This window comes from Triticum urartu, chromosome 3 (assembly GCF_003073215.2).
Source record: "Triticum urartu cultivar G1812 chromosome 3, Tu2.1, whole genome shotgun sequence".
In the NCBI taxonomy this organism is placed as follows: domain Eukaryota; kingdom Viridiplantae; phylum Streptophyta; class Magnoliopsida; order Poales; family Poaceae; genus Triticum; species Triticum urartu.
In genome coordinates, this window is record NC_053024.1 from 8,073,013 (window position 1) to 8,099,636 (window position 26,624).

At 44.9% G+C, this 26,624-nt stretch overlaps 1 protein-coding gene across 12 annotated transcripts; it reads left to right on the forward strand.

Annotated features, from left to right (window-relative positions):
* Positions 1-643: 643 nt before the first annotated feature.
* On the forward strand, positions 644-6,003 carry LOC125542337. Of its 12 annotated transcripts, none has more exons than XR_007297861.1 (7): positions 644-798; positions 915-1,021; positions 1,518-1,670; positions 3,170-3,265; positions 3,434-3,756; positions 4,612-5,158; positions 5,770-6,003. XR_007297861.1 is itself a non-coding variant. In XM_048705333.1 (7 exons), exons 3-6 carry the CDS (start codon positions 1,527-1,529, stop codon positions 5,113-5,115), a joined length of 576 nt encoding a protein of 191 aa, XP_048561290.1. In that variant the 5' UTR covers positions 644-798; positions 915-1,021; positions 1,518-1,526; the 3' UTR covers positions 5,116-5,158; positions 5,770-6,003. The 12 variants fall into 12 exon arrangements, 6 of the variants coding, with proteins under 6 accessions (XP_048561290.1, XP_048561291.1, XP_048561286.1 ...); XR_007297863.1 differs by having other exon boundaries at positions 5,856-6,003; XR_007297862.1 differs by having other exon boundaries at positions 4,612-4,732; positions 5,103-6,003.
* The last annotated feature ends 20,621 nt before the right edge of the window (positions 6,004-26,624 follow it).

Genomic DNA, 26,624 nt, shown 5'->3' on the forward strand with positions numbered 1-26,624 from the left:
ACACGAATATATAGAGTTGGAGTTGAGATCGGTGGAGCACCAGAGGGCCCACGAGGCAGGGGGCGCGCCCAGGGGGCAGGCGCGCCTCCCACCCTCGTGGACAGGGTGTGGGCCCCCTGGCCGTGATTCTTTCGCCAGTATTTTTTGTTAATTCCAAAAATAATCTTCGTTGATTTTCAAGTCATTCCGAGAACTTTTATTTCTGCACAAAAATAAAACCATGGCAATTCTGCTGAAAACAGCGTCAGTCCGGGTTAGTTCCATTCAAATCATGTAAGTTAGAGTCCAAAACAAGGGAAAAAGTGTTTCGAAAAGTAGATATGACACGTCTCCATCGTCTCTACTTTTCGAAACACTTTTTCCCTTATTTTGGACTCTAACTTACATAATTTGAATGGAACTAACCCAGACTGACGCTGTTTTCAGCAGAATTGCCATGATGTTGTTTTATGTGCAGAAAACAAAAGTTCTCGGAATGACCTGAAACTCCACGGAATATCTTATAAAAAATCTTTACGTCATAGCGATTTTGCAAAAAAGTCCCTCGGTTTATAAGAAATTAACCCGCAGTCCCTGTTTTAGTGGGTCTCTATATAACGTTTCAATTTTGCAAATAAGCCCCCGTACTCATTTGAATTTTACCCGCTGTCCTCCCGTCGTCTTATCCATTTCTCCTGCGACAACGACGGCGGCTTCGCCCATTCCGTCATGCGCCGGCTACGGCCACCGCCGTGCCTCGCGCGGGAGGATGGAGCGCGAGCCTGCACCTGTGGCCGCGAGCAGGCAAAGCTGTGAGCTGTATGCTTCTGAATCTCTGACGGATTTTTGCTCCCGTGGTTGATTTGAATCTCTGACGGAAATCCTGCTCCTGTGTCCTTCTCAAACTCCTGCTCCCGTGTCCTTCTCAAACAAAGAAACCGTCCCGACCCGGATTGGAGTTCGCTGCTATAAGTTGAATTGTTCTTGGCCGGAATCGTGAACCAGGCCAGCGCCACCAGCGAGCAGTGCACCGTCGCTTGGGGTATGATACAGATCTTCTTACCTTGCTTCTCCTGTTTCCTGCCGTATAATGTTGCAATTCACCTGCTACCATGTGATCTTGCAATTGTCGTAGTTATCATTCTTAATGTAAGAGTTATTGAGTATTAATAGCTGCTTAATCTGTTTTTGATCATGCTGTGAATATTGGTGTGTTTTTATGTGCCCTTGCTAGAAGTCTTAGCAAGTTTCTTAGCCTGATTATTAGGGGTTTCATTGGTTGAACTATTGGAGAAAATTGTATGCTATTTGCTGATGCCTGACGATGATTTTTGGTTGTCGCTCTGTTACAGTGTAGTAATATATAATTTGGTCGGTTCGTGTTGCTGTGTTACTACCTCTGATCCCTAATTTGAGCAAAACTGCGACGCTTATTTGGGGCTGAGCTGATGCATTTGTGAACTTGCTATCCTGCATTGTTTTATGACAACAATTAGATTGTGCTTTGGATGATTTTTTGCTTGATAATGATTTGCCAGTCTAACACCATGCTCAGCATCATGTCGCCTTTGAGTACGCCGGAGGAACAGGCACCGAGTTCGCCTTTGAGTACGCCGGAGGAACCGGCACCGTGTTCGCCGGAATTCTTGATCCAGAGAAGCACTGTGAGTCCAACGGTGGCTACAACAGAGGTATGTGATGCCTCGACCTCCCTCAAAAACAGCCCTGCTGTTGCCCCTTCCCTCAAGCTTTTGTGTGTTCAGAGATTTATTTAGAGATGGTAACTGAGCAGTAGGTTGTTATCTCTATTGTTTGATTTTTTGCATGCACTGTGGCTGGACATGATGTTGGCAAATACACTAGAGATTATGTTGCAATCTAGCATATATCTTCTAGGCCAATTACTGAATAAATCTGACGATGGTTGATTCGGCGAAGTGTACTGATTGCTTAGAATAGATTGAAGCAGATTATGCGTTGGTGGGGCTGACAACTGAAGGAACTGCATCCTCATGGTGGCGCCGCGTTCCCTACTTTATTGTCCATGCTTCATGACATTTTTTCAAGAATAAAAATCATGACATGCATCCATGAGCACTCCTCTTGACTCGATTGTGTGCTGTAGGGACCGAAAGCCTACCAGTAATTGGGGTGGTCTGGCACTCAACATCCTCTCCAGCAACACCACAAAATACATACAGTTCTGTTTGATGTTTACATATAGCTTAAATTACAGATGTTTTTCCATATATTTAACTTCCAGATTGTATATGTTATTGATTGTTAGATTAGGTAGTCAGATTTGACAACTATTGGCCATACAGGTATCTGAAAGTAGTAACTGAGCCAGATTTCTTAGTTACACGGTTCTCATTCTACCATGGACCCCAGCTGTCAAGTTTTCCCAATCTTTTTCTTATCGAATTGTTATTTTAATTCTCTCCGATTATTATTTCTGTGACACACATACACGCACATTAATGCAGAAGATAATACATGTCAATATTCCACAAATCCTATATAATACACTATAACTAACAATAGAAATCATCTTGAGGCTGGAAAATTTGCTGAACTTGTGGTGTACACTAGAGATCATGGGCTGAGACAATACAATAGAAATCATGTCAAGGCTGGAAAATTTGCTAAACTTGTGGTGCCTGTGTTCCTTCTGACAGTAGTTGTTTTATGGTGCTTGTGAGGCGTCAGCGACTGGTGTTACTTCTTTCAAATTACAATGTTTTCTGATTACCCAGATGAGTTAATTCAGAGGTTACTATCAAATCAATGTGTTCTCAGGTTCAGTATTAATTGGGAGCTGCTTTTGCCACAGTAGTTCAGAGTTTTCAGATTTGAATTAGCATGCATCAGGGTAATTCCTAATTAAAAAACATTTGCTAATTAATTGGGGAGTTGACGGTTAGGATTGAGGAGTCACTGATAATTAGCCTGCTTTTAAGTATCAGTTTGCTAAACAGGCAAATGCCTCTGGGATTGTTGCTGGCATAGTAAGATACATCAATAGGTTTCTTGTTTGTTTGCAAGCACTGATGTGAAACTGCTATCATGATGTCATGTCGAGTTCTTTGGATATTCAGGCTTATCTCTTTATTCTAACGATAATGCATCTTTTATAGCCCTGCATGTAGGATAATTGGTTTTGATGTCTCTGTTGTGTGTGCACTTGTAGGTCCCAAAGACGTCTGATAGAACTCAGGTGGAGGCCAAGGAGATTCGGCTCTCGGACATGCCACCAGTAACACTTGATGATAGAAACATGCACATTGTAAGTTTCCCCATGCAAATTGCATATTTTGATATATGTTGCTGCTGTGAACATTTGTTGTTGTTAAATAGAGCAAGTCAATTTAGTTCAGCACTAAACAACTGCATCTACCTTTATATATACCATAAGTGGGTTTTCTAAAGCAGTTTATTTATGTTGTAACTGCAGAAAACAGATGACACCTCTGAAATGAACATTCCAGAGGATTTCGATAACCGACCTTCAAAAAAAGCAAAAAATTCTGAATCAGGTGTTTTGGAGCCATCACCAATGTCATTCATGGCGTACAAGGACGATTTGGAGTGGTCCCTTAGGGTACCGGCGACGGGGTTGTGGAGCAGACGACGGGCTGTGACACGTGAATTGATACCGGGTCACCAGCGTGCACCCGCGGCAAAGAAAGCGGCCAACAGTGGTCTCAACTATGGCAATCAGGATTTAGGAGATCGGCTTGGTGATCTGCGTGGTGGGTGTGTCATCTCCATGCACTGGTATGCTATTGTTCTCCCTTTCTATTAGCATTTCTCATCAATCAAATACATAAATTGGATGTTCAGACAGATTCTGGTCTACAGTTCGACCCAAATGAATCGATGTTTCTGTACTATTTCTGTTTACGTTGTTGTTTAGTTACTTTTTTTATCGTCCTATAATTTCTCAGTTTTCTGACTTCTACTACAAAACATGTGCCAATTGTAATTGTGTTTAAAAGATTGATTCGTGCAGAATCTTTGCCCAAGCTAATGCGTGAATTAGAATGCAAATTATCATAGATGCAGAGTAGAAACCAAACTGATACCCAAGCTGGGAGCTATTTTCCAGTTTGGCATATAATGAATTGATTGGAGCAGGACATGTTGTCTATTTTAACTCAATCCACTGCTCTCTTTGAATTTCTTTATCATCGTTGTATTTTGTTGCATCTGGATCTCTGAGAAAATTTATATCTTATGCCCCTTTTTTAGGTTGGTGCAAAAGCATCATCACTGTTCTATTACTAATGTGGTCGTAACTTAGGCTACTGTCTGAGGCTTCTTGTGTCCCCTTCTTAGGTTGGCACACAAGCTGTAATTTAGGCTACCGTTGCAATGAGGACAAAACACAGGATATGGTAATAATTGGTACTGTCTAGAGTGCTCGAGTAAATCTATGGAATTTATCATGTTAGCAACACTGACCTAGGAAAAAGTTACAAGTAGAGAATTTTGTACTAAATAGGCCTGATTTGTTTGATTTGTGGATATGACGTCTGCACCTTATTTGTGAGCTGCCACGAAATTAACGAAAAATAAAATGTATTATTGTGATTTGTTACTAATATACTGACCACAAATTTTGGTGTTCAGTTTGTCATTTATGCATCCTACAGGACAGTAGTACTGAATTATATATGAGTTCTCGAGAGAACAAAGTTTGTTATCCAGCAGATGAATGGTAGAAGTACATTCAGATTTAGTCAGGTTTCAGGTTTGTGACATTTAATTTTTGCAATCTCATGTGAATGAAAGACCCTGTGTGTCTCTGACTTGCAACTGATTTGAGGCTCAAGCTTTGCCATTTGATCTCCTACCAGAAGCTCCAGTGCATTATTATCGTTGTTGGATTTGCATGTACTACATAAGCAAAGGGTAGATGCCATGAAAAAAGCACATTAGGAATTTGTACCTTTTAGTTATTATTATCATTGTGTTTGTTCTGGCCTACAAGGATCTCACTTAGATATTACCAATTTTCATCAGGGTTCTATATGCAGTGTTCATAGATTCCTTGCATTGTTCAGTTACCAATTTTTGTAAGGGTCATACTTAATGGACCATGGCACACCCTTCCAATGCAGGTTGCTTCCATGACAATACTTCAAATATGGGAGCCTGGTTTGCCTATCGTCAACAGGTTTGGACTCTCTTTGCGTGGGCATTTTTTTTCAAAGCGTACTTGTATAAAATAAACTGCATTGGTGTTCACTTTATATCTGTCCATGGTTTTGCTCACATCACAAATATTTGACAGCTAGATAGTTCCCGAGTTTGGTGCAACCGAAACACTTATAATCCAGTCCAACATAGATTGTTTACCCCTATTTGACATTCATTTATCTTTCTCGATTATTCTTCCATGAAGCTTTTAAATCTGTTAGAAAGGCCTGATTGTTTGTTCATACAATTTAAGTTGGACATTGCATTTATTTTCCTTGATTATTCTTCCATAACGCTTTCAAATCTGCTAGAAAGAGATGCATACATCACGTACTTTTTTTTTTGCACGTGTAGTTCGGTTATATCTAGATCTGATAATGATTCATCACACTTGAGTAAATTACCTTACAGATTAAGGCGAGAAATCTAGATTTTTATTATGTGTTTAGCTAATTGTTACTCCCTCTGTAAAGAAATATAAGAGCGTTTATGTCTCTAGACATGACAATGCATAATAATAGTTGTTGTAAGGGAGTTGAAACTCATGAGAAGTGAGAAAAAATGTAAGACTGATCCATTGACTACCAGGTTTATGAGTGCCCTTATTACTACGTGGAAGGTACCTCTTAATTCCTTCTTTTTATGTGGGGACCCTCTTCATTCCTTGATCATAGCATGGCTTGAGGCGAAGCTAAGTGGAGGCAAAGAAATATCAGACATAGTCGGCGGCAAGTTGGTTCTACCAACGCAGGAATGTTGTTGTTGACGAATGTGAAATATCAGTGATTCACTATCATTAATAATTTGGTGTTCATATTCATATATACATTTTGTGATCACCTTATGCAAAATGTTTTTTGGAATGTATGTTTCTGAAAACAATTTGCATCCGCATCCTACATTCTCAAGACATATTAATTTCGCATGATGTGTGGTTAGTCATTGCATGATGCGGGGTGGAGAAGCTAATCACATACTTTTTCTTGAGTCGAATGCAATGCGCCTGAGTGTTTCAATACCATGATAACATGTATACAGTGCATTCCCCGTTGCAACGCACGGGCAATTTTCCTAGTAATAGAAAATCCTCGCCAAAGATGAAGACCAGGGGGCCCACACCCTGTCCACGAGGGTGGGGGGCGCCCCCCTACCTCGTGGGCCTCCTGGAGACTTTCCGACGCCAACTCCAACTCTATATATTTGCTTTCGGGGAGAAAAAAATAGAAGAGAAGAAATCATCGCGTTTTACGATACAGAGCCGCCGCCAAGCCCTAAAACCTCTCGGGAGAGCTGATCCGGAGTCCGTTCAGGGCTCCGGAGAGGGGGATTCGCCGCCGTCGTCATCATCAACCATCCTCCATCACCAATTTTATGATGCTCACCGCCGTGCGTGAGTAATTCCATCGTAGGCTTGCTGGACGGTGATGGGTTGGATGAGATCTATCATGTAATCGAGTTAGTATTGTTAGGGTTTGATCCCTAGTATCCACTATGTTCTAAGATTGATGTTGCTATGACTTTGCTATGCTTAATGCTTGTCACTAGGGCCCGAGTGCCATGATTTCAGATCTGAACATATTATGTTTTCATGAATATATGTTGTTCTTGATCCTATCTTGCAAGTCTATAGTCACCTACTATGTGTTATGATCCGGCAACCCCGAAGTGACAATAATCGGGACCACTCCCGGTGATGACCATAGTTTGAGGAGTTCATGTATTCACTATGTGCTAATGCTTTGTTCCAGTTCTCTATTAAAAGGAGGTCTTAATATCCCTTAGTTTCCATTAGGATCCCGCTGCCACGGGAGGGTAGGACAAAAGATGTCATGCAAGTTCTTTTCCATAAGCACATATGACTATATTCAGAATACATGCCTACATTACATTGATGAATTGGAGCTAGTTCTGTGTCACCCTATGTTATGACTGTTACATGATGAACCGCATCCGGCATAATTATCCATCACTGGTCCAATGCCTACGAGCTTTCCATCTACTGGTTTACGCTTATTTACTTTTTCGTTGCCACTGTTACAATCACTACAAAATACCAAAAATATTACTTTGCTTTCATTACTTTGCTACTAAACACTTTGTTGCAGGTACTAAGTTTCCAGGTGTGGTTGAATTGACAACTCAGCTGCTAATACTTGAGAATATTCTTTGGCTCCCCTTGTGTCGAATCAATAAATTTGGTTGAATACTCTACCCTCGAAAGCTGTTGCGATCCCCTATACTTGTGGGTTATCAAAACTAATTTCTGGCGCCGTTGCCGGGGATCATAGCTCTATTCTTTGATTCACTTGGGATTTATATCTGCTGGACACTATGAAGAACTTGAAAGACGCTAAGACAACAATTTATCCCTCAACTACGAGGAGAGGTAAGGAACTGCCATCTAGCTCTGCACTTGATTCACCTTCTGTTATGAGTAAGCTTGCGACACCTAAACCTGTTTCTGCTATTCGTTCTGATATGTCGCATGTTATTGATGATGCCACTTCTGCTATGCATGATACTTATGATGAAACTACTTCTATGCCTGATACTACTGTGCCCCTTAGTGAATTTCTTGATGAACAAATTGCTAGGGCTAGAGAGAAAGAAATTATTGAATCTGGTTATATTGATGAAAGTGATGATGAAGATAGGCCTATTATTCCTGAGGGTTATGTTTTTGATATGGAAGCTTCTGCAGCTATTTTAGCCTGCAGAGATAGAAACGAGCTTAAAAGGCTATTAGTTAAATGGAACAAAGAATCTCTTAAAGATAAAATGAAACCTGACCCTGCTTTTGCTACTTCGCCTATTTGTGTTCCCGATAAGGATTATGAATTCTCTGTTGATCCTGATATAATTACCTTGGTTGAATCTGATCCTGTCCATGGCTACGAATCTGAAACTGTTGTGGCACATCTTACTAAATTAAATGATATAGCCACCCTGTTCACTAATGATGAGAGATCTCGCTACTTTTATATCCTTAAAATATTTCTGTTCTCATTAAAGGGTGATGCTAAGATATGGTTTAATTCTCTTGATCCTGGTTGTGTGCGTAGTCCCTAGGATATGATTTATTACTTCTCTGCTAAATATTTCCCTGCTCATAAGAGACAAGCTGCTTTAAAGGAAATATACAACTTTGTGCCAATTGAAGAAGAGAGTCTCCCACAAGCTTGGGGGAGGCTTCTCAAGTTACTTAATGCTTTGCCTGATCATCCTCTTAAGAAAAATGAAATACTTGATATCTTTTATAATGGACTAATTGATACTTCCAGAGATTACCTGGATAGTTGTGCTGGTTCTCTTTTCAGGGAAAGAACATCGGATGAAGCTGAAATTCTATTGAATAATATGTTGACAAATAAAAATAATTGGGTACCTCCTGAGCCAGCTCCTGCTCCAATTAATGATCCTATTTCTAAACCAACTCCGAAGAAGAGAGGTGTTCTATTTCTCAGTCCCGAGGATATGCAAGAGGCAAAGAAATCTATGAAAGAAAAAGGTATTAAAGCTGAAGATGTTAAGAATTTATATCCTATTGAAGAAATACATGGTCTTAATTTACCGCCTGTTGAAGAAACATATGGTCTTGATCCATTACCTATTGAAGAACCTCCTGATCTCGATAACCCGACATAGGTAGTAAAGGTAAAATCTCTCTATAGATATGATAAAGCTGAAGTCCCTCCTACTAAAATGGCTAGTCAGTGCTTGGATGAGTTTGATAACTTTATGTTTAAGTAAGAAGATTTTAATGCTTATTTTGGTAGACAATTAAAATAGAATACTTATATGATTAAGCACTTGGGTGATTATATGGCTAATATTAGAGGTGAACTTAAACTTGTTAGCAAACATGCTTCTATGGTTACCACTCAAGTAGAACAAGTACTTAAAGCTCAAAAGGAATTGCTCGATGAAATGAATAGTAAGAAAAATGATTATGCTGTTAGAGTGGCTACTAGAACTGGTAGAATGACTCAGGAACCTTTGTATCCTGAAGGCCACCCAAGGGAATTGAGCAAGATTCTCAGAGAAATAATATTGATGCACCTAGTTCTTCTAAAAGGAATAAAAATAAAAATGATAGGACTTTGCAAACTTCTAGTGAACCTATTGCTGAACCACCTGATAATCCAAATGATATATCTATGTGAAGGAAATATGCCCTAGAGGCAATAATAAAGTTATTATTTATTTCCTTATTTCATGATAAATGTTTATTATTCATGCTAGAATTGTATTAACCGGAAACATAATACATGTGTGAATACATAGACAAACAGAGTGTCACTAGTATGCCTCTACTTGACTAGCTCGTTAATCAAAGATGGTTATGTTTCCTAACCATGGACAAAGAGTTGTTATTTGATTAACGGGATCACATCATTAGGTGAATGATCTGATTGACATGACCCATTCCATTAGCTTAGCACCTGATCGTTTAGTATGTTGCTATTGCTTTCTTCATGACTTATACATGTTCCTATGACTATGATATTATGCAACTCCCGTTTGCCGGAGGAACACTTTGTGTGCTACCAAACGTGACAACGTAAATGGGTGATTATAAAGGTGCTCTACAGGTGTCTCCAAAGGTAGATGTTGGGTTGGCGTATTTCGAGATTAGGATTTGTCACTCCGATTGTCGGAGAGGTATCTCTGGGCCCTCTCGGTAATGCACATCACATAAGCCTTGCAAGCATTACAACTAATGAGTTAGTTGCGAGATGATGTATTACGGAATGAGTAAAGAGACTTGCCAGTGACGAGATTGAAATAGGTATTGAGATACCGACGATCGAATCTCGGACAAGTAACATACCGATGACAAAGGGAACAACGTATGTTGTTATGCGGTCTGACCGATAAATATCTTCGTAGAATATGTAGGAGCCAATATGGGCATCCAGGTCTCGCTATTGGTTATTGACCAGAGAGGTGTCTCGGTCATGTCTACATAGTTCTTGAACCCGTAGGGTCCGCACGCTTAACGTTCGTTGACGATATAGTACTATGTGAGTTATGTATGTTGGTGACCGAATGTTGTTCGGAGTCCGAGATGAGATCACGGACATGACGAGGAACTCCGGAATGGTCCGGAGATAAAGTTTGATATATATGATAATAGTGTTTGGTCACCTGAAGGGTTCCGGAAATCACCGGAAGGGGTTCCGGATGTTTCCCGAAATGTTTGGTACGAGAACACTTTATTTGGGCCAAAGGGGAAAGCCCACAAGGTTTTTGGAAAGCGCAAAAGGAAGTTTTGCGGAGTCCAGGGGCCAGACGCCAGGGTCCCTGGCGTCTGGGTCCAGACGCCGGGAACCCTGGCGTCTGGCCCTGGAGTCCGAGAAGGACTCTTGCCTTTCGGGTGAAACCGACTTTATGGAGGCTTTTACTCCAAGTTTCGACCCCAGGGCTCAAGATATAAATAGATGGGCAGGGCTAGCACCAAAGATACATCAAGAAACACCAAGCCGTGTGCCGGCAACCCTGTCTCCTCTAGTTTATCCTCTGTCATAGTTTTCGTAGTGCTTAGGCGAAGCCCTGCGGAGATTGTTCTTCACCAACACCGTCACCACGCCGTCGTGCTGCCGGAACTCATCTACTACTTCGCCCCTCTTGCTGGATCGAGAAGGCGAGGACGTCACCGAGCCGAACGTGTGCAGAACTCAGAGGTGCCGTGCTTTCGGTACTTGGATCGGTCGGACGTGAAGACGTACGACTACATCAACCGCGTTGATATAACGCTTCCGCGAACGGTCTACGAGGGTACGTAGACAACACTCTCCCCTCTCGTTGCTATGCATCACCATGATCTTGCGTGTGCGTAGGAAATTTTTTGAAATTACTACGTTCCCCAACACTATGTCTGATGTTGAAACACAATCTGGTAATGAACATGAACCTAGTGAAAATGTTAATAATGATGTTCATGATGATGCTGTTGATCTTGATAATGACGTAGAAATTGAACCTGCTGTTGATCTTGATAACCCACAATCAAAGAATCAACATTATGATAAGAGAGACTTTGTTGCTAGGAAACATGGTAAAGAAAGAGAACCTTGGGTTCAGAAACCCATGCCTTTTCCTCCCAAACCATCCAAGAAAAAGGATGATGAGGATTTTGAGCGCTTTGCTAAAATGATTAGACCTATCTTTTTGCGTATGCGATTAACTGATATGCTCAAAATGAATCCTTATGCTAAATATATGAAAGATATTGTTACAAATAAAAGAAAGATACCGGAGGATGAAATTTCCACCATGCTTGCTAATTACACTTTTAAGGGTGGAATACCAAAGAAACTTGGAGATCCAGGAGTACCTACTATACCATGCTCCATTAAAAGAAACTATGTTAAAACTGCTTTATGTGATCTTGGAGCCGGTGTTAGTGTTATGCCTCTCTCTTTATATCGTAGACTTTATTTGAATAAGTTGACACCTACTGAAATATCTTTGCAAATGGCTGATAAATCAACTGCTATACCTGTCGGTATTTGTGAGGATGTGCCTGTTGTGGTTGCAAACGTTACTATTTTAACGGACTTTGTTATCCTTGATATTCCCGAGGATGATAGTATGTCTTTTATTCTTGGAATACCCTTTCTTAATATTGCAGGGGCTGTTATTGATTGCAATAAAGGCAATGTCACTTTTCATGTTAATGGTAATGAGCATACGGTACACTTTGAGAGGAAACAACCTCAAGTTCATAGTATCAACTCTATTGGAAAAATTCCATCGATTATATTTGGAGGTTTTGAATTTCCTCTTCCTACTGTCAAGAAGAAATATGATATTCTTATTATTGGGGATGTGCATATCCCCGTTGAGGTAACATAGTGTTATTCGAAATTTCTCCGGTTCCATGTTATTCGGAATGAGTTTGTTAACAAGACCTGATCAACCTTTTTAGTGGATTCCTTTTGATGAGCATGAGATGGATGAAACTAGAAGCACAACCTTCTGTACCCTCTTTATACTTTCTGTTATTTAGTTGAAATAAAGTAAAAATAGTATTTTTCTGTCTGTTTCCTGATTTATCCGTGCAATATAAAAATACCCCGAAAATAAAAGTCCTCCAAATGCCATGCCAATTTAATATGATTTTTTCGGGAATATTTGAGGATTTATGGTACTGAAATCACCGTGAGGGGAGCTGCCACCTGGCCACGAGGGTGGAGGGCGCGCCCCCCTGCCTCGTGGGCCCACGGTGGCCCTCCTCCACTTATTCCTGCACCCATCCTCTTCTTCTTCCTCACACAAACACGAATATCTGGTTCAAGCACGAGTTCTAGCTGACTTTCCTGTGATTTTCGGTCTCCTTGCTCAAAGCACCTCTCGCAAAACTGCTTGGGGAGATTGTTCCTTGGTATGTGACTCCTCCATTGGTCCAATTAGTTTTTGTTCTAGTGCTTTATTCATTGCAAATTTGTGCTGCATAGGTGACCATGTTCTTGAGCTTGCATGTCAAATTTATATGGTTCCAAGTAGTTCTAATGCTTGATATAGGCTCTAGGCACTTGTAGGAGTTGTAGCTACCAATTTTGTTGAGCTTTGTTCACTTTTGTTTGAAGTTACTAAAAAATTCAGAAATTTTTCAGAGAAAAGCAATATGCTTATTAGGAAGATGTTCCAAGGTGGTTCTTCGAGGAAGCAAGGCCCTAGGCTTGCAATGCGTGATGCTGGTGAGGAGCCCCCAAGGGACGCTCCCGTGAGGCCCTGTGAATGGCCTTCGGAAAATTTTATGGATCGAGCGGGAATTAAAGAAGAATTTAACGCATATTTGCGTAACATCGATCTTGTGGACTTTGAGACACACAAATGCCCCCAGTATCATGATATCACTAGTTCATTTGTGAGGAGGTTTGAGTTTTCATCTTCGCGTAATTCTCCTTCAGTCATGTTTGATCTTTATGACAAATCTTATACCATGGACTTAGAGGATTTAACTTTTGCCTGCAAACTCCCACAATGGGGTAGTACTATCGATCCCCGTAAATCTGAATTTAGAAACTTCCTTGCCAGTATAACTGTAGGGGAATCTAGAGACATAACGCAAGCTACCATAGGGAGCATTCACTTTTCGGCTATACATTATTTTGCTCTCTTCATAGGTAGATGCATAAATGCTAAAGATGAAGCATGTCACATGTGTGTCCCTGACCTTAGCATTCTCAGTAGTGCTGTGTTAGGAGACCAATCTTATCATATGGGAGCCATTGTAGCTCGTAGGTTGCATCACAATAGATATAATGGAGATTTCTTTGGAGGAGTTTATGCAACCCGTTTACCTAAGTTTCTTGAGATAGACATTCGTGAGGGTGACATGGAGTTGCCCCCTACTTATTTAGATTTTGATTCTATGGTTTCCCAACAGCTTGTCGAGAGGACTGAATCACCTCTTCAGTATCGACTAATCTTTAACAAACGACATGTTGTCCGTATTACTCTTCCTGCTCCTGCCTTCTTTGATTTTCAGACAAAAGGAAGATATACCATTACCAAAGAGGAGGCAGATGAGTACGAGAGGGGAGCAGAGGCAGCCCGACTCCAAGCTGCAGCTCAGGAGGCGATAGCCGCTGCATCACAGTACAACCCCAACTATTCCTCGTCACAGTAAGACCCCAGCTACACCTACGGGTATCCGCCAGGCTATCCCTAGCAATAAACCAACTTTGGCCAAAAGCCTAAGCTTGGGGGAGTACGTATTTCTCACCGACATTACATTTATGTTCACACACACTCAGTGCTAGATGCCGGTGCTCATACTCTTTCATTGTAATATCCATGCTAGTTTATTTTTTTTCCTGCTTTCTTCTTGTGTGTTTGATAAACCTTAAGAAAAAAATTAGTAGTAGTTTACTTTTTTGCTGTAGTAGTAATAATTAAAAAGAAAACCCAAAAATATTTCCCGTTCTTCTTTTGCTTGTTGGGAGCTTTCCCGTGTAAATAGTTTTATTTCTTTTCTTTTCTTTGGGGGTCGATAGGAGAAGACCTTAATTAAATTATTGAAGTGGCTCTTATATGAATTATTGTTGATTTAACCAAGAGCCCATATTGCCTTGTGTTCTCCTGTTTATTGAATGCTCGCAGATTCCAGCTTAGTCCAATGCATGTGCACTCTTATTATTATTCACATCATTCGGTCGTGCAAGTGAAAGGCAATTATGATGATATATGATGGACTGACTGAGATGGGAAAAGCTGGTATGAACTCGACCTCTCTTGTTTTTGTAAATATGATGAGTTCATCGTTCTTGATTCAGCTTATTATGAATAAACATGTTTGCAATGACAATTAGAGATCATAGTTGCTTATGCCATGCTTGATTAGCTATGAGTTATAATGGTTTACCTTGCGTGCCAACATGCTATTAAGATGGTTATTATGTGGTATAGTGGGATGGTATCCTCCTTTGAATGATTTAAGTGACTTGACTTGGCACATGTTCACGCATGTAGTTGAAACAAATCAACATGGCCTTCACGATATTTATGTTCATGGTGGATTATATCATACTCATGCTTGCACCCAATGTTTATTAATTTTAATGCATGTACATGGCTGTTGTCGCTCTCTAGTTGGTCGCTTCCCAGTCTTTTGCTAGCCTTCACTTGTACTAAGCGGGAATACTTCTTGTGCATCCAATGCCTTAAACCCCAAAGTTATTCCAGATGAGTCCACTATACCTTCCTATATGCGATATCTACCTGCCGTTCCAAGTAAATTTGTATGTGCCAAACTCTAAACCTTCAAATAAACATTCTGTTTTGTATGCTCGAATAACTCATGTATCAACTAGGGCTGCCCTTATCTTCCATGTTAGGCGGGTTATTCTCAAGAGGAGTGGACTCCGCTCCTCACTCACGAGAAAATGGCTGGTCACCGGGATGCCCAGTCCCATGCTTTATGCAAACTAAATCAAAATTAATTGCAAACATAACTCCCACTCGGACCTGTTGCTAGTTGGAGACACTCGTTGTTTCGAGCAAGTCATGGATTGATGCTTGTTGGTGGAGCGGGAGTATAAACTTTACCATTCTGTTTGGGAACCGCCTATAATGTGTGTGGCATGGAAGATATCGCCATCTCTTAGTTGTTATGTTGACAATGAAAGTATACCGCTCAAAATATTATTTATTATCTATTTTAAAACCGAGCTCTGGCACCTCTACAAATCCCTGCTTCCCTCTGCGAAGGGCCTGTCCATTTACTTTTATGTTGAGTCATCACCCTCTTATTAAAAGCACTAGCTGGAGAGCACAGCTGTCATTTGCATTCATTACTGTTAGTTTATATTGGGTGTGACTATGATTGGATCTCTTTTACCATGAATTACAATGTCTAGTTAGTCCTTGATCTTTAAAGGTGCTATGCATTTATGTTTTGCGGTCTCAGAAAGGGCTAGCGAGATACCATCTTGTTATATCATATTATGATTGTTTTGAGAAAGTGTTGTCATCCGAGATTTATTATTACGGCTCGATAGTTGATTATGCTATTGATATGAGTAATTATGAGATCTGAGAATTATTGCAAATGTGGTTAGTTATAGTATTTCCTGAAAACTTGAATGCTGGCTTGACATATTTATAACAACAAGAGCAAACAGAGTTTGTAAAAGTTTTTCTTTTTTCTCTTTCAGTTTGTCAACTCAATTGCTTGAGGACAAGCAAGGGTTTAAGCTTGGGGGAGTTGATACGTCTCCGTCGTATCTACTTTTCCAAACACTTTTGCCCTTGTTTTGGACTCTAACTTGTATGATTTGAATGGAACTAACCCGGAATGACGCTGTTTTCAGCAGAATTGCCATGATGTTGTTTTATGTGCAGAAAACAAAAGTTCTCGGAATGACCTGAAACTCCACGGAATATCTTAAAAAAATAATAAAAAATCCTCGCCAAAGATGAAGACAAGGGGGCCCACACCCTGTCCACGAGGGTGGGGGGGCGCCCCCCCTAGGGCGCGCCCCCCTACCTCGTGGGCGCCCTGGAGACCTTCCGACGCCAACTCCAACTCTATATATTTGCTTTCGGGGAGAAAAAAAATAGAAGAGAAGAAATCATCGCATTTTACGATACGGAGCCGCCGCCAAGCCCTAAAACCTCTCGGGAGGGCTGATCTGGAGTCCGTTCGGGGCTCCGGAGAGGGGGATTCGTCGCCGTCGTGATCATCAACCATCCTCCATCACCAATTTCATGATAGTCACCGCCGTGCGTGAGTAATTCCATCGTAGGCTTGCTGGACGATGATGGGTTGGATGACATCTATCATGTAATCGAGTTAGTTTTGTTAGGGTTTGATCCCTAGTATCCACTATGTTCTGAGATTGATGTTGCTATGACTTTGCTATGCTTAATGCTTGTCACTAGGGCCTGAGTGCCATGATTTCAGATCTGAACCTATTACGTTTTCATGAATATATGTGTGTTCTTGATCCTATCTTGCAAGTCTATAGTCACCTACTATGTGTTATGATCCGGCAACCCCGAAGTGACAATAATCGGGACCACTCCCGGTGATGACCATAGTTTGAGGAGTTCATGTATTCACTATGTGCTAATGCTTTGTTCTAGTTCTCTATTAAAAGGAGGCCTTAATATCCCTTAGTTTCCATTAGGACCCCGCTGCCACGGGAGGGTAGGGCAAAAGATGTCATGCAAGTTCTTTTCCATAAGCACGTATGACCATATTCGGAATACATGCCTACATTACATTGTTGAATTGGAGCTAGTTCTGTGTCACCCTATGTTATGACTGTTACATGATGAACCGCATCCGGCATAATTATCCATCACCGGTCCAATGCCTACGAGCTTTCCATCTACTGGTTTACGCTTATTTACTTTTCCGTTGCCACTGTTACAATCACTACAAAATACCAAAAATATTACTTTGCTTTCATTACTCTTTTGTTACCATTACCACCACTATCATATTACTTTGCTACTAAACAATTTGCTGCAGATACTAAGTTTCCAGGAGTGGTTGAATTGACAACTCAGCTGCTAATACTTGAGAATATTCTTTGGCTCCCCTTGTGTCGAATCAATAAATTTGGGTTGAACACTCTACCCTCGAAAGCTGTTGCGATCCCCTATACTTGTGGGTTATCAAGATACGACAGAGACTTATCAATAAGATAGTGATTAACAGAGTTCTCTAGTTAATAGAACTTTGTGATGAACTATAATATGCAATGGATAACGAAAACGATTCCCAAGCTCTTCGTGATGGTGAAATCGACGAAGGTAGATATCAAGAAAAGCATCAAGTGTTGATGGTTGACAAGACTACTAGTTTCAAGAAAAGGGCAAAGGGAAGAAGGGGAACTTCAAGAAGAACGGCAAGCAAGCTGCTGCTCAAGTGAAGAAGCCCAAGCTTGGACCTAAGCCTGAGACGAAGTGCTTCTACTGCAAAGGAACTGGTCACTAGAAGCGGAACTGCCCCAAGTATTTGGCGAATAAGAAGGATGGCAAAGTAAACAAAGGTATATTTGATATACATGTTATTGATGTGTACTTTACTAGTGTTTATAGCAACCCCTCAGTATTTGATACTAGTTCAGTTGCTAAAGATTAGTAAATAGAAACGGGAGTTGCAGAATGAACAGAAACTAGTTAAGGCTGAAGTGACGATGTTGTTGGAAGTGGTTCCAAGATTGATATGATCATCATCGCACACTCCCTATACTTTCGGGACTAGTGTGGAACCTAATAAATGTTATTTGGTGTTTGCATTGAGCATGAATATGATTTGATCATGTTCATTGCAATACCGTTATTCATTTAAAGTCAGAGAATAATTGTTGTTCTGTTTACATGAATAAAACCTTTGATGGTCATACACCCAATGAAAATAGTTTGTTAGATCTCGATCGTAGTAATACACATATTCATAATATTGAAGCCAACAGATGAAAAGTTACTAATGATAGTGCAACTTATTTGTGGCACTGCCATTTAGGTCATATTGGTGTAAAGCGCTGTCGGTGTCAAAACCGGCGGATCTCGGGTAGGGGGTCCCGAACTGTGCGTCTAGGCCGGATGGTAACAGGAGACAAGGGACACGAAGTTTTACCTAGGTTCGGGCCCTCTCGATGGAGGTAAAACCCTAGTTCCTGCTTGATTAATATTGAAGATATGGGTAGTACAAGAGTAGATCTACCACGAGATCAAGGAGGCTAAACCCTAGAAGCTAGCCTATGGTATGATTGTTGCATGATGAAGTTGTCCTACGGACTAAAACCCTCCAGTTTATATAGACACCGGAGAGGGTTAGGGTTACATAGAGTCGGTTACAATGGTAGGAGATCTTGAATATCCGCATCGCCAAGCTTGCCTTCCACGCCAAGGAAAGTCCCATCCGGACACGGGACGAAGTCTTCAATCTTGTATCTTCATAGTCCTGGAGTCCGGCTGAAGGTATAGTCCGGCTACCCGAACACCCCCTAATCCAGGACTCCCTCAGTAGCCCCTGAACCAGGCTTCAATGACGAGTCCGGCGCGCAGATTGTCTTCGGCATTGCCAGGCGGGTTCCTCCTCCAAATTCTTCAAGAAGAGTCTAAACACCAAGGATAGTGTCCGGATCTGCAAAAAAGCTTCCACATATTGCCATAGAGAGAATAATATTAACACAAATCTAATCTGCTGACGTATCCCGCAGCGTGACATCACGCCACGGCCAAGTCTTTTACTCGAATCGTTTTTACTTTTCCACCTCAGCACGTTTTGCGAGGCGGTTTCCATGGCACGTCTCGTCAAAGCAGAGATCGTGTCCCCTATTTACGGGGTTCTCATCAATACGGACGTGGGTAACCCAACCGCGCCATTTATCATGGCGCTTGGGAGGTAAGCGAGTTTTACTAGGCTGGTGGGGACACATAGTCGCATCCACCCATATAAGGGGATAAGGATCCACCTTTTTACCTACGCCTTCTTCCTCCTTTGCCTATCCATCTCCTGCGCACCCGAGCTCCAACGCCCAAGCCCGCACTTCCTACCTCAACCTTCTCCAGCAATGTCCGGAGCGGGAGGCAAGTGGATGGTCTCCTCCGTCACGGAGGGCCATGTCAAAAAGCTAAGGAAGGCCGGATACTTGTCCAAGGACATCGCGCACCGGCTTCCTAAAAAGGGGCAGCTCCTCCCCACCCCAAGGCCCCATGAGAGGGTAGTATTCCTTCCCCATTTCCTCCGCGGACTGGGCTTTCCTCTCCACCCATTTGTCCGGGGACTCATGTTCTACTACGGCCTGGATTTCCACGATCTGGCCCCGAACTTCATCCTCAATATCTCGGCGTTTATCGTCGTGTGCGAGGCTTTCCTCTGCGTCCGCCCCCATTTTGGCCTCTGGCTCAAGACCTTCAACGTCAAGCCAAAGGTGGTGCACGGAAACTAGGCAGAGTGCGGAGGTGCCATGGCGGGCAAAATAGCCAACGTCCTATGGCTCGAGGGCTCCTTTGTGGAGACCTTGAAGGGGTGGCAATCCGGGTGGTTTTACATCACCAAGCCGCGCGATCCGGAATGGATCGCAGCCCCTGAGTTCCGATCCGGACCCCCCACGCGACTCACGTCCTGGAAGGAGACGGGCCTGTCGTCGGGCGACGAAGAAGAGGTGACCGGACTGCAAAAATGCATCCAGTCCCTGGTGAACAAGCAGCTCAAGCTTGTCAACGTAGTCCAGGTCATGCTCGTCCGCCGGATCCTTCCGTGTCAAGAACGGGACTTCAACTTGTGGGAGTTCAACCCGGCGCAGCACCAAACTCTGAGCAGGCTCTTCGACACGACGTACGAAGATGCCTGGAAGGGACTAACCAAAGGCGCCGAGGCTCCCGCATCCGCCTCCGAAGACCGCGGATTCAGCTCGCAGCGTCCTGCTGGCGAGGTAAGATATTCATCCTTTACAGGATGTTAGTTTTTTCATAGTTTGACTCTATGCGGGATCTAAACTCCCTTACCTTTGACAGGCTTGGCAGGTGAAGTCCGGATCGATTAACTGTCCGGCTCCCTTGCCCGAAGACCCAGCGCCTGCTCTCCTAGTGAAGCTGCTGGCTCTGGCACCTTATGTGGTGCCGGAGAAGAAGAAGGCCAAGAAGAAGGCCACGGGGACTCGAAAGAGTTCCCAGCACCTGGTGGTGTCGGACTCGTCATCCGACGAATCCGAGACGCACTCCTCCCGTGAAGACAAGGAGGAGGAAGAAGAAACCTCTCCCCCTCTAGCGGGGGGAGGAAAGAAGAGGAAGGCCGCCCCAATAGGGGAGGCCGAAGGGTCCAAGAAGAGGAAAACCCCTCCGCCAGACTACTCCCCCGACGCCGATGAGGACGAAGAGGAGTGGCCGGACAGGGCCAAGCGTCCGGCGAAATCGTAAGTATTCGGATACCAGAGTAACTCATGATATTCCTTTGTTGCACAGCTTTGCCTAATGTCGAATATAATCATGCAGCCCGCCCAAGGACGGGCTCGACGAGTCGTCGAGTGGCTCCCTGGATTCATCGGACGTGAACTCAGTTCCGCCCGCTGTCTCCCCCCGCACTGCGGACGACGCCGAAGTGGCGTCGCAACAAGTTCCACGCCAAGAGGAGGTGGTCCTGGAGGAGCCGCGAGGCGACCTCCCGGACTCCGGGAGTAAAGGGGACAAGACCCCCCAGGGCTCCAAGTACGACTTTGAGCCGGACACCGCGCCGGAATCCTCAACGGTTCCGGACTGTGGCAGGCGACCTCCTTTTAAGAGGAGTAAGCCTACTAAGCCGGTGGCCTCCGTCCAACCAGAGGCGCCGGACAATCTATTGGAGGTGCTTAAGGGCGCCTCCATCGACGAGGAGCACCGTACTATCATGAGTACGGTGATCCAGAAGGTTCAGTCCGCCAAGAGCGGACTCTCTGAAGCTTGTGCTAGCCTTCTAACAGGCTTCGAGGTAAGTAAAAATATAAAAAAATATTACCGCATAGACAGTAGCCCCTGATGCTCTGTTTGGCGTTCGGAAGGACAAGCCGAATAGAGGATCTAATAAATTTCGCAGGAGTCTAACAAAAAGGAGTCAATATGTGTATGCAGGCTTCGCTGCTAGCCACCGCCGCGCTGACCGCGGAGGTGGATGCCCTGAAGCAGGGCCTCAAGCGGACCGAGCAAGAGCTCGGCCTTGCCAAACGGCAGCTCGAGGAGAAGGAAGGTAAGAAAAAAACCTTATAGAAAAAATGCCTATAAAAAGACGCAATTGCAAAAAATGACAGGAGTATGCTGCTTATTGTAGGGGCCACAACTGAGGTGGCGACCCTCAAGCAGGCGCTGTCCGAGGCCGAAAAGAAAGCGGTCACGGAGCGCACCGAGCGGGAGAAATTTGAGGCGCAGGTCGGCGAGGTGCAGCAAGAGCTTCAGGCTCTCATGAAAAAACATGAGAGTTTGGAGCTGGACTCGAAGACGCGAGCGTCCGAGCTTGCTGTGGCCCTTGAAACTGCCGAGTCTGCCAAGGCCGAAGCCCAGAAGGCCTCCCAGGAATTGGAGGCGGTGAAAAAGATAGCGGCGGGTAAGGCATTCTTTATGCAAAGCAGAAATATAAAAGTAAACTACTTGTTACTTACCCGAATCCGGAGCTCTCCAGGGGCATTCGCAGATCTTCCCCGTAGCGTATCCGATGCCGCCGCATTCTACCGAGCTGAGGAAGGCAGCTCGACGGAGAAGGTGTTCTGGTCTCAGTATGCTGAGGCCGGACACCCTGTGCCCTTAAGCGACCAGCTGAAGCAGCTAGTCGAGCTTCACAAGGAGGCCGAACAGGCCATGAAGGGCTTCCTAGTTCAGCTGTGGCCTGGAGAGGGCCTGCCAGGGAGCTACTTCGGACTGGTGCGGCAGCTGGTGGAGGCCTGTCCAAGGCTCGAGGTCATCAAGCGCTCCATCTGCATCGAGGGCGCCCGTAGGGCCCTTGCCCGTGCGAAGGTGCACTGGGGTAAGCTGGACGGTGAGAAGCTTGTGAGGGACGGGCCACCGCCGGGGAAGGAGCATCGTAGGCCCGAGAACTATTATAAGGATGTTCTGCCAGGAGCCCGCCTTATGGCGGAGGAATGTACCATGGATGTAATTTTTGAATGAACTCGCTCGTTTTATCCTGTGCGCCGAAAACATGTTCGTATGCGCTAAGCAATGCTTGTTGAATTTAAAATATTACTTTCTGTGCGGCCGTTTATCAGAAAATTGAGAGATGGCTAGTCGTCGGCTTCTGCCCCCATGCCACAAGTGCTGGGGTGTTCGGGATAAACCTGAGCGCTCTTTTTCCCATATTTGGGTCCTTTGAGGGAGGCGCTCAGCACAACGAACCAGGCAATCGGACTATAATGCTTGAACACTCTCACTTAGCCATAGAACTCTATAATTTTAAATTTTGGCGAAGCCCCTAGTTCGGAAGACCGAGTTCGGGGCGCTATCCATGCCTTGGCCGGACAAAGCCGACTCCTCGCTCGAAGCGGCATAAGTCTTTAGGGACTCGAAAAACCTCTCGAACAGCGACCGGTCTCTCGCCTCATCATGATAGTCAGTTTTAGCTTTCTCCACTGAGGTGCTTAGCCCAGCTCAACTGGGGCACAATCGCAGTGGTTCTCCTAGTGCTACCTTAGCCGATATAGCGGAACGTAAGGCACCAAAACATAGGAGCCGGGCAAACCCAACTATTGACCCAAATCATGATTCGGAGCCGATGCATATAGTGCTATAAGTTAGGGGTGCCACACTTGTGAAAGTGTACGGACTTCCCACACCATATTGAGGGGATTGAAGCCCCTGGCGTGTTTGCCGTACCACGGTGTACGGGTGCAACATGTCATTAATAAACATATATATAAAAGAGAGTAATGCAGAAAATAGGCAAAAGCTATGCATTGTTTTTATAAAGGCTATGATCAAAGCAGAACGATACAGGTAGTGCGATAAGCAAGAGGTTGGACTATTTAACATGTCCTGTCCAGGGGCAGGCCGCGGAATTGTATGTAAGTCAAGTATACTTCTCGTAATAGAGACCACCTGGGAGTTCTAGAACGCGGCATGGCTTGTCTGCTTTCCTGGGTCTTGTATCGTATGTGCGGCAGTTGTATTGCCGAACAGGTCATCCGAGGTATGGAGTCCTGAAAGTAAGAAGAAAAAAAAGGAATTCGGCAGCCCCTAGTACGGTTTAGGCCGTTTTTTGGGCTTGCCGTAATTGTGCCCCTTCCCCTGCGCCCATGGTATTTCAAGTGCGTAGTTATGTACGCGAAGCACTGGTTTCGCTGTGTTGCGAGGGCTGGGGTTGGGGCCGCATTGCTACGCCTGCTCAGAACGTGCCAGGCGGTCTTGTTGTAGGTTACTCCGGGCGCGCTTGACAGTGTCTGGCTTTTGAACGGCCGGACTGGAGAATTGCCTAAAAAGGCTGCTTTGTACTTCCGCTGCGAGGGCCGCTGTGTGCTCCTCCGTTCAGAGGGAGCACTCGGTGTTTCCATTGACTGTAATTACTCCTCGAGGGCCTGGCATCTTGAGCTTGAGATATGCGTAGTGCGGCACCGCATTGAACTTTGCGAATGCAGTTCGCCCGAGCAGGGTGAGGGAGTCCTGGATTAGGGGGTGTTCGGGTAGCCGGACTATACCTTCGCCGGACTCCTGGACTATGAAGATACAAGATTGAAGACTTCGTCCCGTGTCCGGATGGGACTTTCCTTGGCGTGGAAGGCAAGCTTGGCGATGCGGATATTCAAGATCTCCTACCATTGTAACCGACTCTGTGTAACCCTAACCCTATCCGGTGTCTATATAAACCGGAGGGTTGTAGTCCATAGGACAATCAACTTCATACACAACCACACCATAGGCTAGCTTCTAGGGTTTAGCCTCCTTGATCTCGTGGTAGATCTACTCTTGTACTACCCATATCATCAATATTAATCAAGCAGGAGTAGGGTATTACCTCCATCGAGAGGGCCCGAACCTGGGTAAAAACATCGTGTCCCTTGTCTCCTGTTACCATCTGGCCTTGACGCACAGTTCGGGACCCCCTACCCGAGATCAGCCGGTTTTGACACTGACATTGGTGCTTTCATTGAGAGTTCCTCTGTGTCGTCGCCTTTAGGCCCGATGGCTCCCTTGATCATCAACAATGATGAGGTCCAGGGTGAGACTTTTCTCCCCGGACAGATCTTCGTCTTCGGCGGCTTCGCACTGCGGGCCAATTCGCTTGGCCACCTGGAGCAGATCAAAAGCTACGCCCCTGGCCATCAAGTCAGGTTTGGAAGCTTAAACTACATGGCTGACATCCACGGAGATTTGATCTTCGACGATTCGAGCCACAGCCAAGCGCGCCGCACTGTCTCGTAGGGCACGATCTAGCTCTGCCGCCGAACAGCGCCCTGGAGGCCGCAAGCGTGCCGGCTCTGACCCTTAATTCGGAGCCAGTTGCGTCGATCGAGGATGAGCGGTTGGACGTCACCTCGGGGGCTGCGATCTCAAAGGCGATCGAGCCGAACGCCGGCCCCGCACTCCGCGTGACTCATGACTCCAAGGATCCGGACTCCGAACCCCCCGCGCCCCTGCCAATCGAATCCGATTGGGCGCCGGTAATGGAGTTCACCGCTGCGGACATCTTTCAGCACTCGCCTTTTGGTGACATTCTGAATTCTCTCAAGTCTCTCTCTCTATCAGGAGAGCCCTGGCCGGACTACGGTCAGCAAGGATGGGATACGGACGATGAAGAAATTCAAAGCCCACCCACCACCCACTTTGTAGCCACTATCGACGATTTAACCGACATGCTTGACTTCGGCTCCGAAGACATCGACGGTATGGACGATGATGTAGGAGACGAACAGGAACCAGCACCTGTAGGGCGCTGGAAGGCCACCTCGTCATATGACATATATATGGTGGACACTCCAAAAGATGGAGATGACGATGGAACAACGGGGGATGACACCTCCAAGAAACAGCCAAAGCGCCGGCGTCAGCGGCGCCGCTCTAAATCCCGCCAGAGCAAAAACGGTGATTCCGGCACGGGAGATAATACTACCCCGGATAGCGCCGAAGAACACCCACCCCAGCAAGATTCGGCGTAGGAAGATGGAGAAGCCAGCCCTCATGAGAGAGCGGCAGATCGGGAGGTTGAGGACGATAACTATATGCCTCCCTCCGAAGACGAGGCAAGCCTCGATGATGACGAATCCGTCGTACCATCAGACCCCGCAGAACAAGAGCTTTTCAAACGCAGGCTTTTAGCCACAGTAAGCAGCCTCAAGAAAAAGCAGCAACAGCTTAGAGCTGACCAAGATTTGCTAGCTGATAGATGGACTGAAGTCCTTGCGGCCGAAGAGTATGAACTCGAACGCCCCTCCAAGAGTTACCCAAAGCGCAGGCCGCTACCCCGATCAGAGGAGGAAGCACCTACATCACCAGCGCACGACATGGCAGACCGGCCACCTCGCGGCCGTGATAGAGAGGCCTCTCGGCCCTCCACCCAAGCCATGCCCCGACGCCGCTCAACTAAGGCACGGGAAAATGCGCCAGACCTGCGAGACGTACTGGAGGATAAGGCAAGACAAACAAGATCGATCTACGGATCACGCAGGCGCCCTACGGCACGTGACGATGACCTCCACTCCGGATACAACAAATCCGGCCGGGCCGAACACAACAGACATAGCTCCTCCGAGCTGCGTCGTGATATAGCCCAGTATAGAGGCGCCGCACACCCACTATGCTTCACAGATGAAGTAATGGATCATAAAATCCCAGAGGGTTTCAAACCCGTTAACACCGAATCATACGATGGCACAACAGATCCGGCGGTATGGATCGAGGATTATCTCCTTCACATCCACATGGCACGCGGCGATGATCTACACGCCATCAAATACCTCCTGCTCAAACTTAAAGGACTGGCCCGACATTGGCTTAACAGCTTGCCAGCAGACTCAATCGGTTCTTGGGAGGACCTGGAAGCCGCATTCCTCGACAACTTCCAGGGCACTTACGTGCGACCACCGGATGCCGACGACTTAAGCCACATAATTCAGCAGCCAGAGGAATCGGCCAGGCAATTCTGGACACGGTTCCTAACAAAGAAAAACCAGATAGTCGATTGTCCGGACGCAGAGGCCCTAGCAGCCTTCAAGCATAACATTCGTGACGAGTGGATTGCCCGGCACCTGGGACAGGAAAAGCCAAAATCTATGGCAGCCCTCACGACACTCATGACCCGCTTTTGCGCGGGAGAAGACAGCTGGCTAGCTCACAGTAACAACCTAGCTAAGAACCCTGGTAATTCGGATACCAAGGACAAAAGCGGCAGGACACGTCAGAATAAGCAAAAACGCCGCGTTAGCAGCGACAAGAATGAAGACACGGCAGTCAATGCCGGATTCAGAGGCTATAAATCCGGCCAGCGGAAAAGGGCATTCAAAAAGAATACTCAGGGCCCG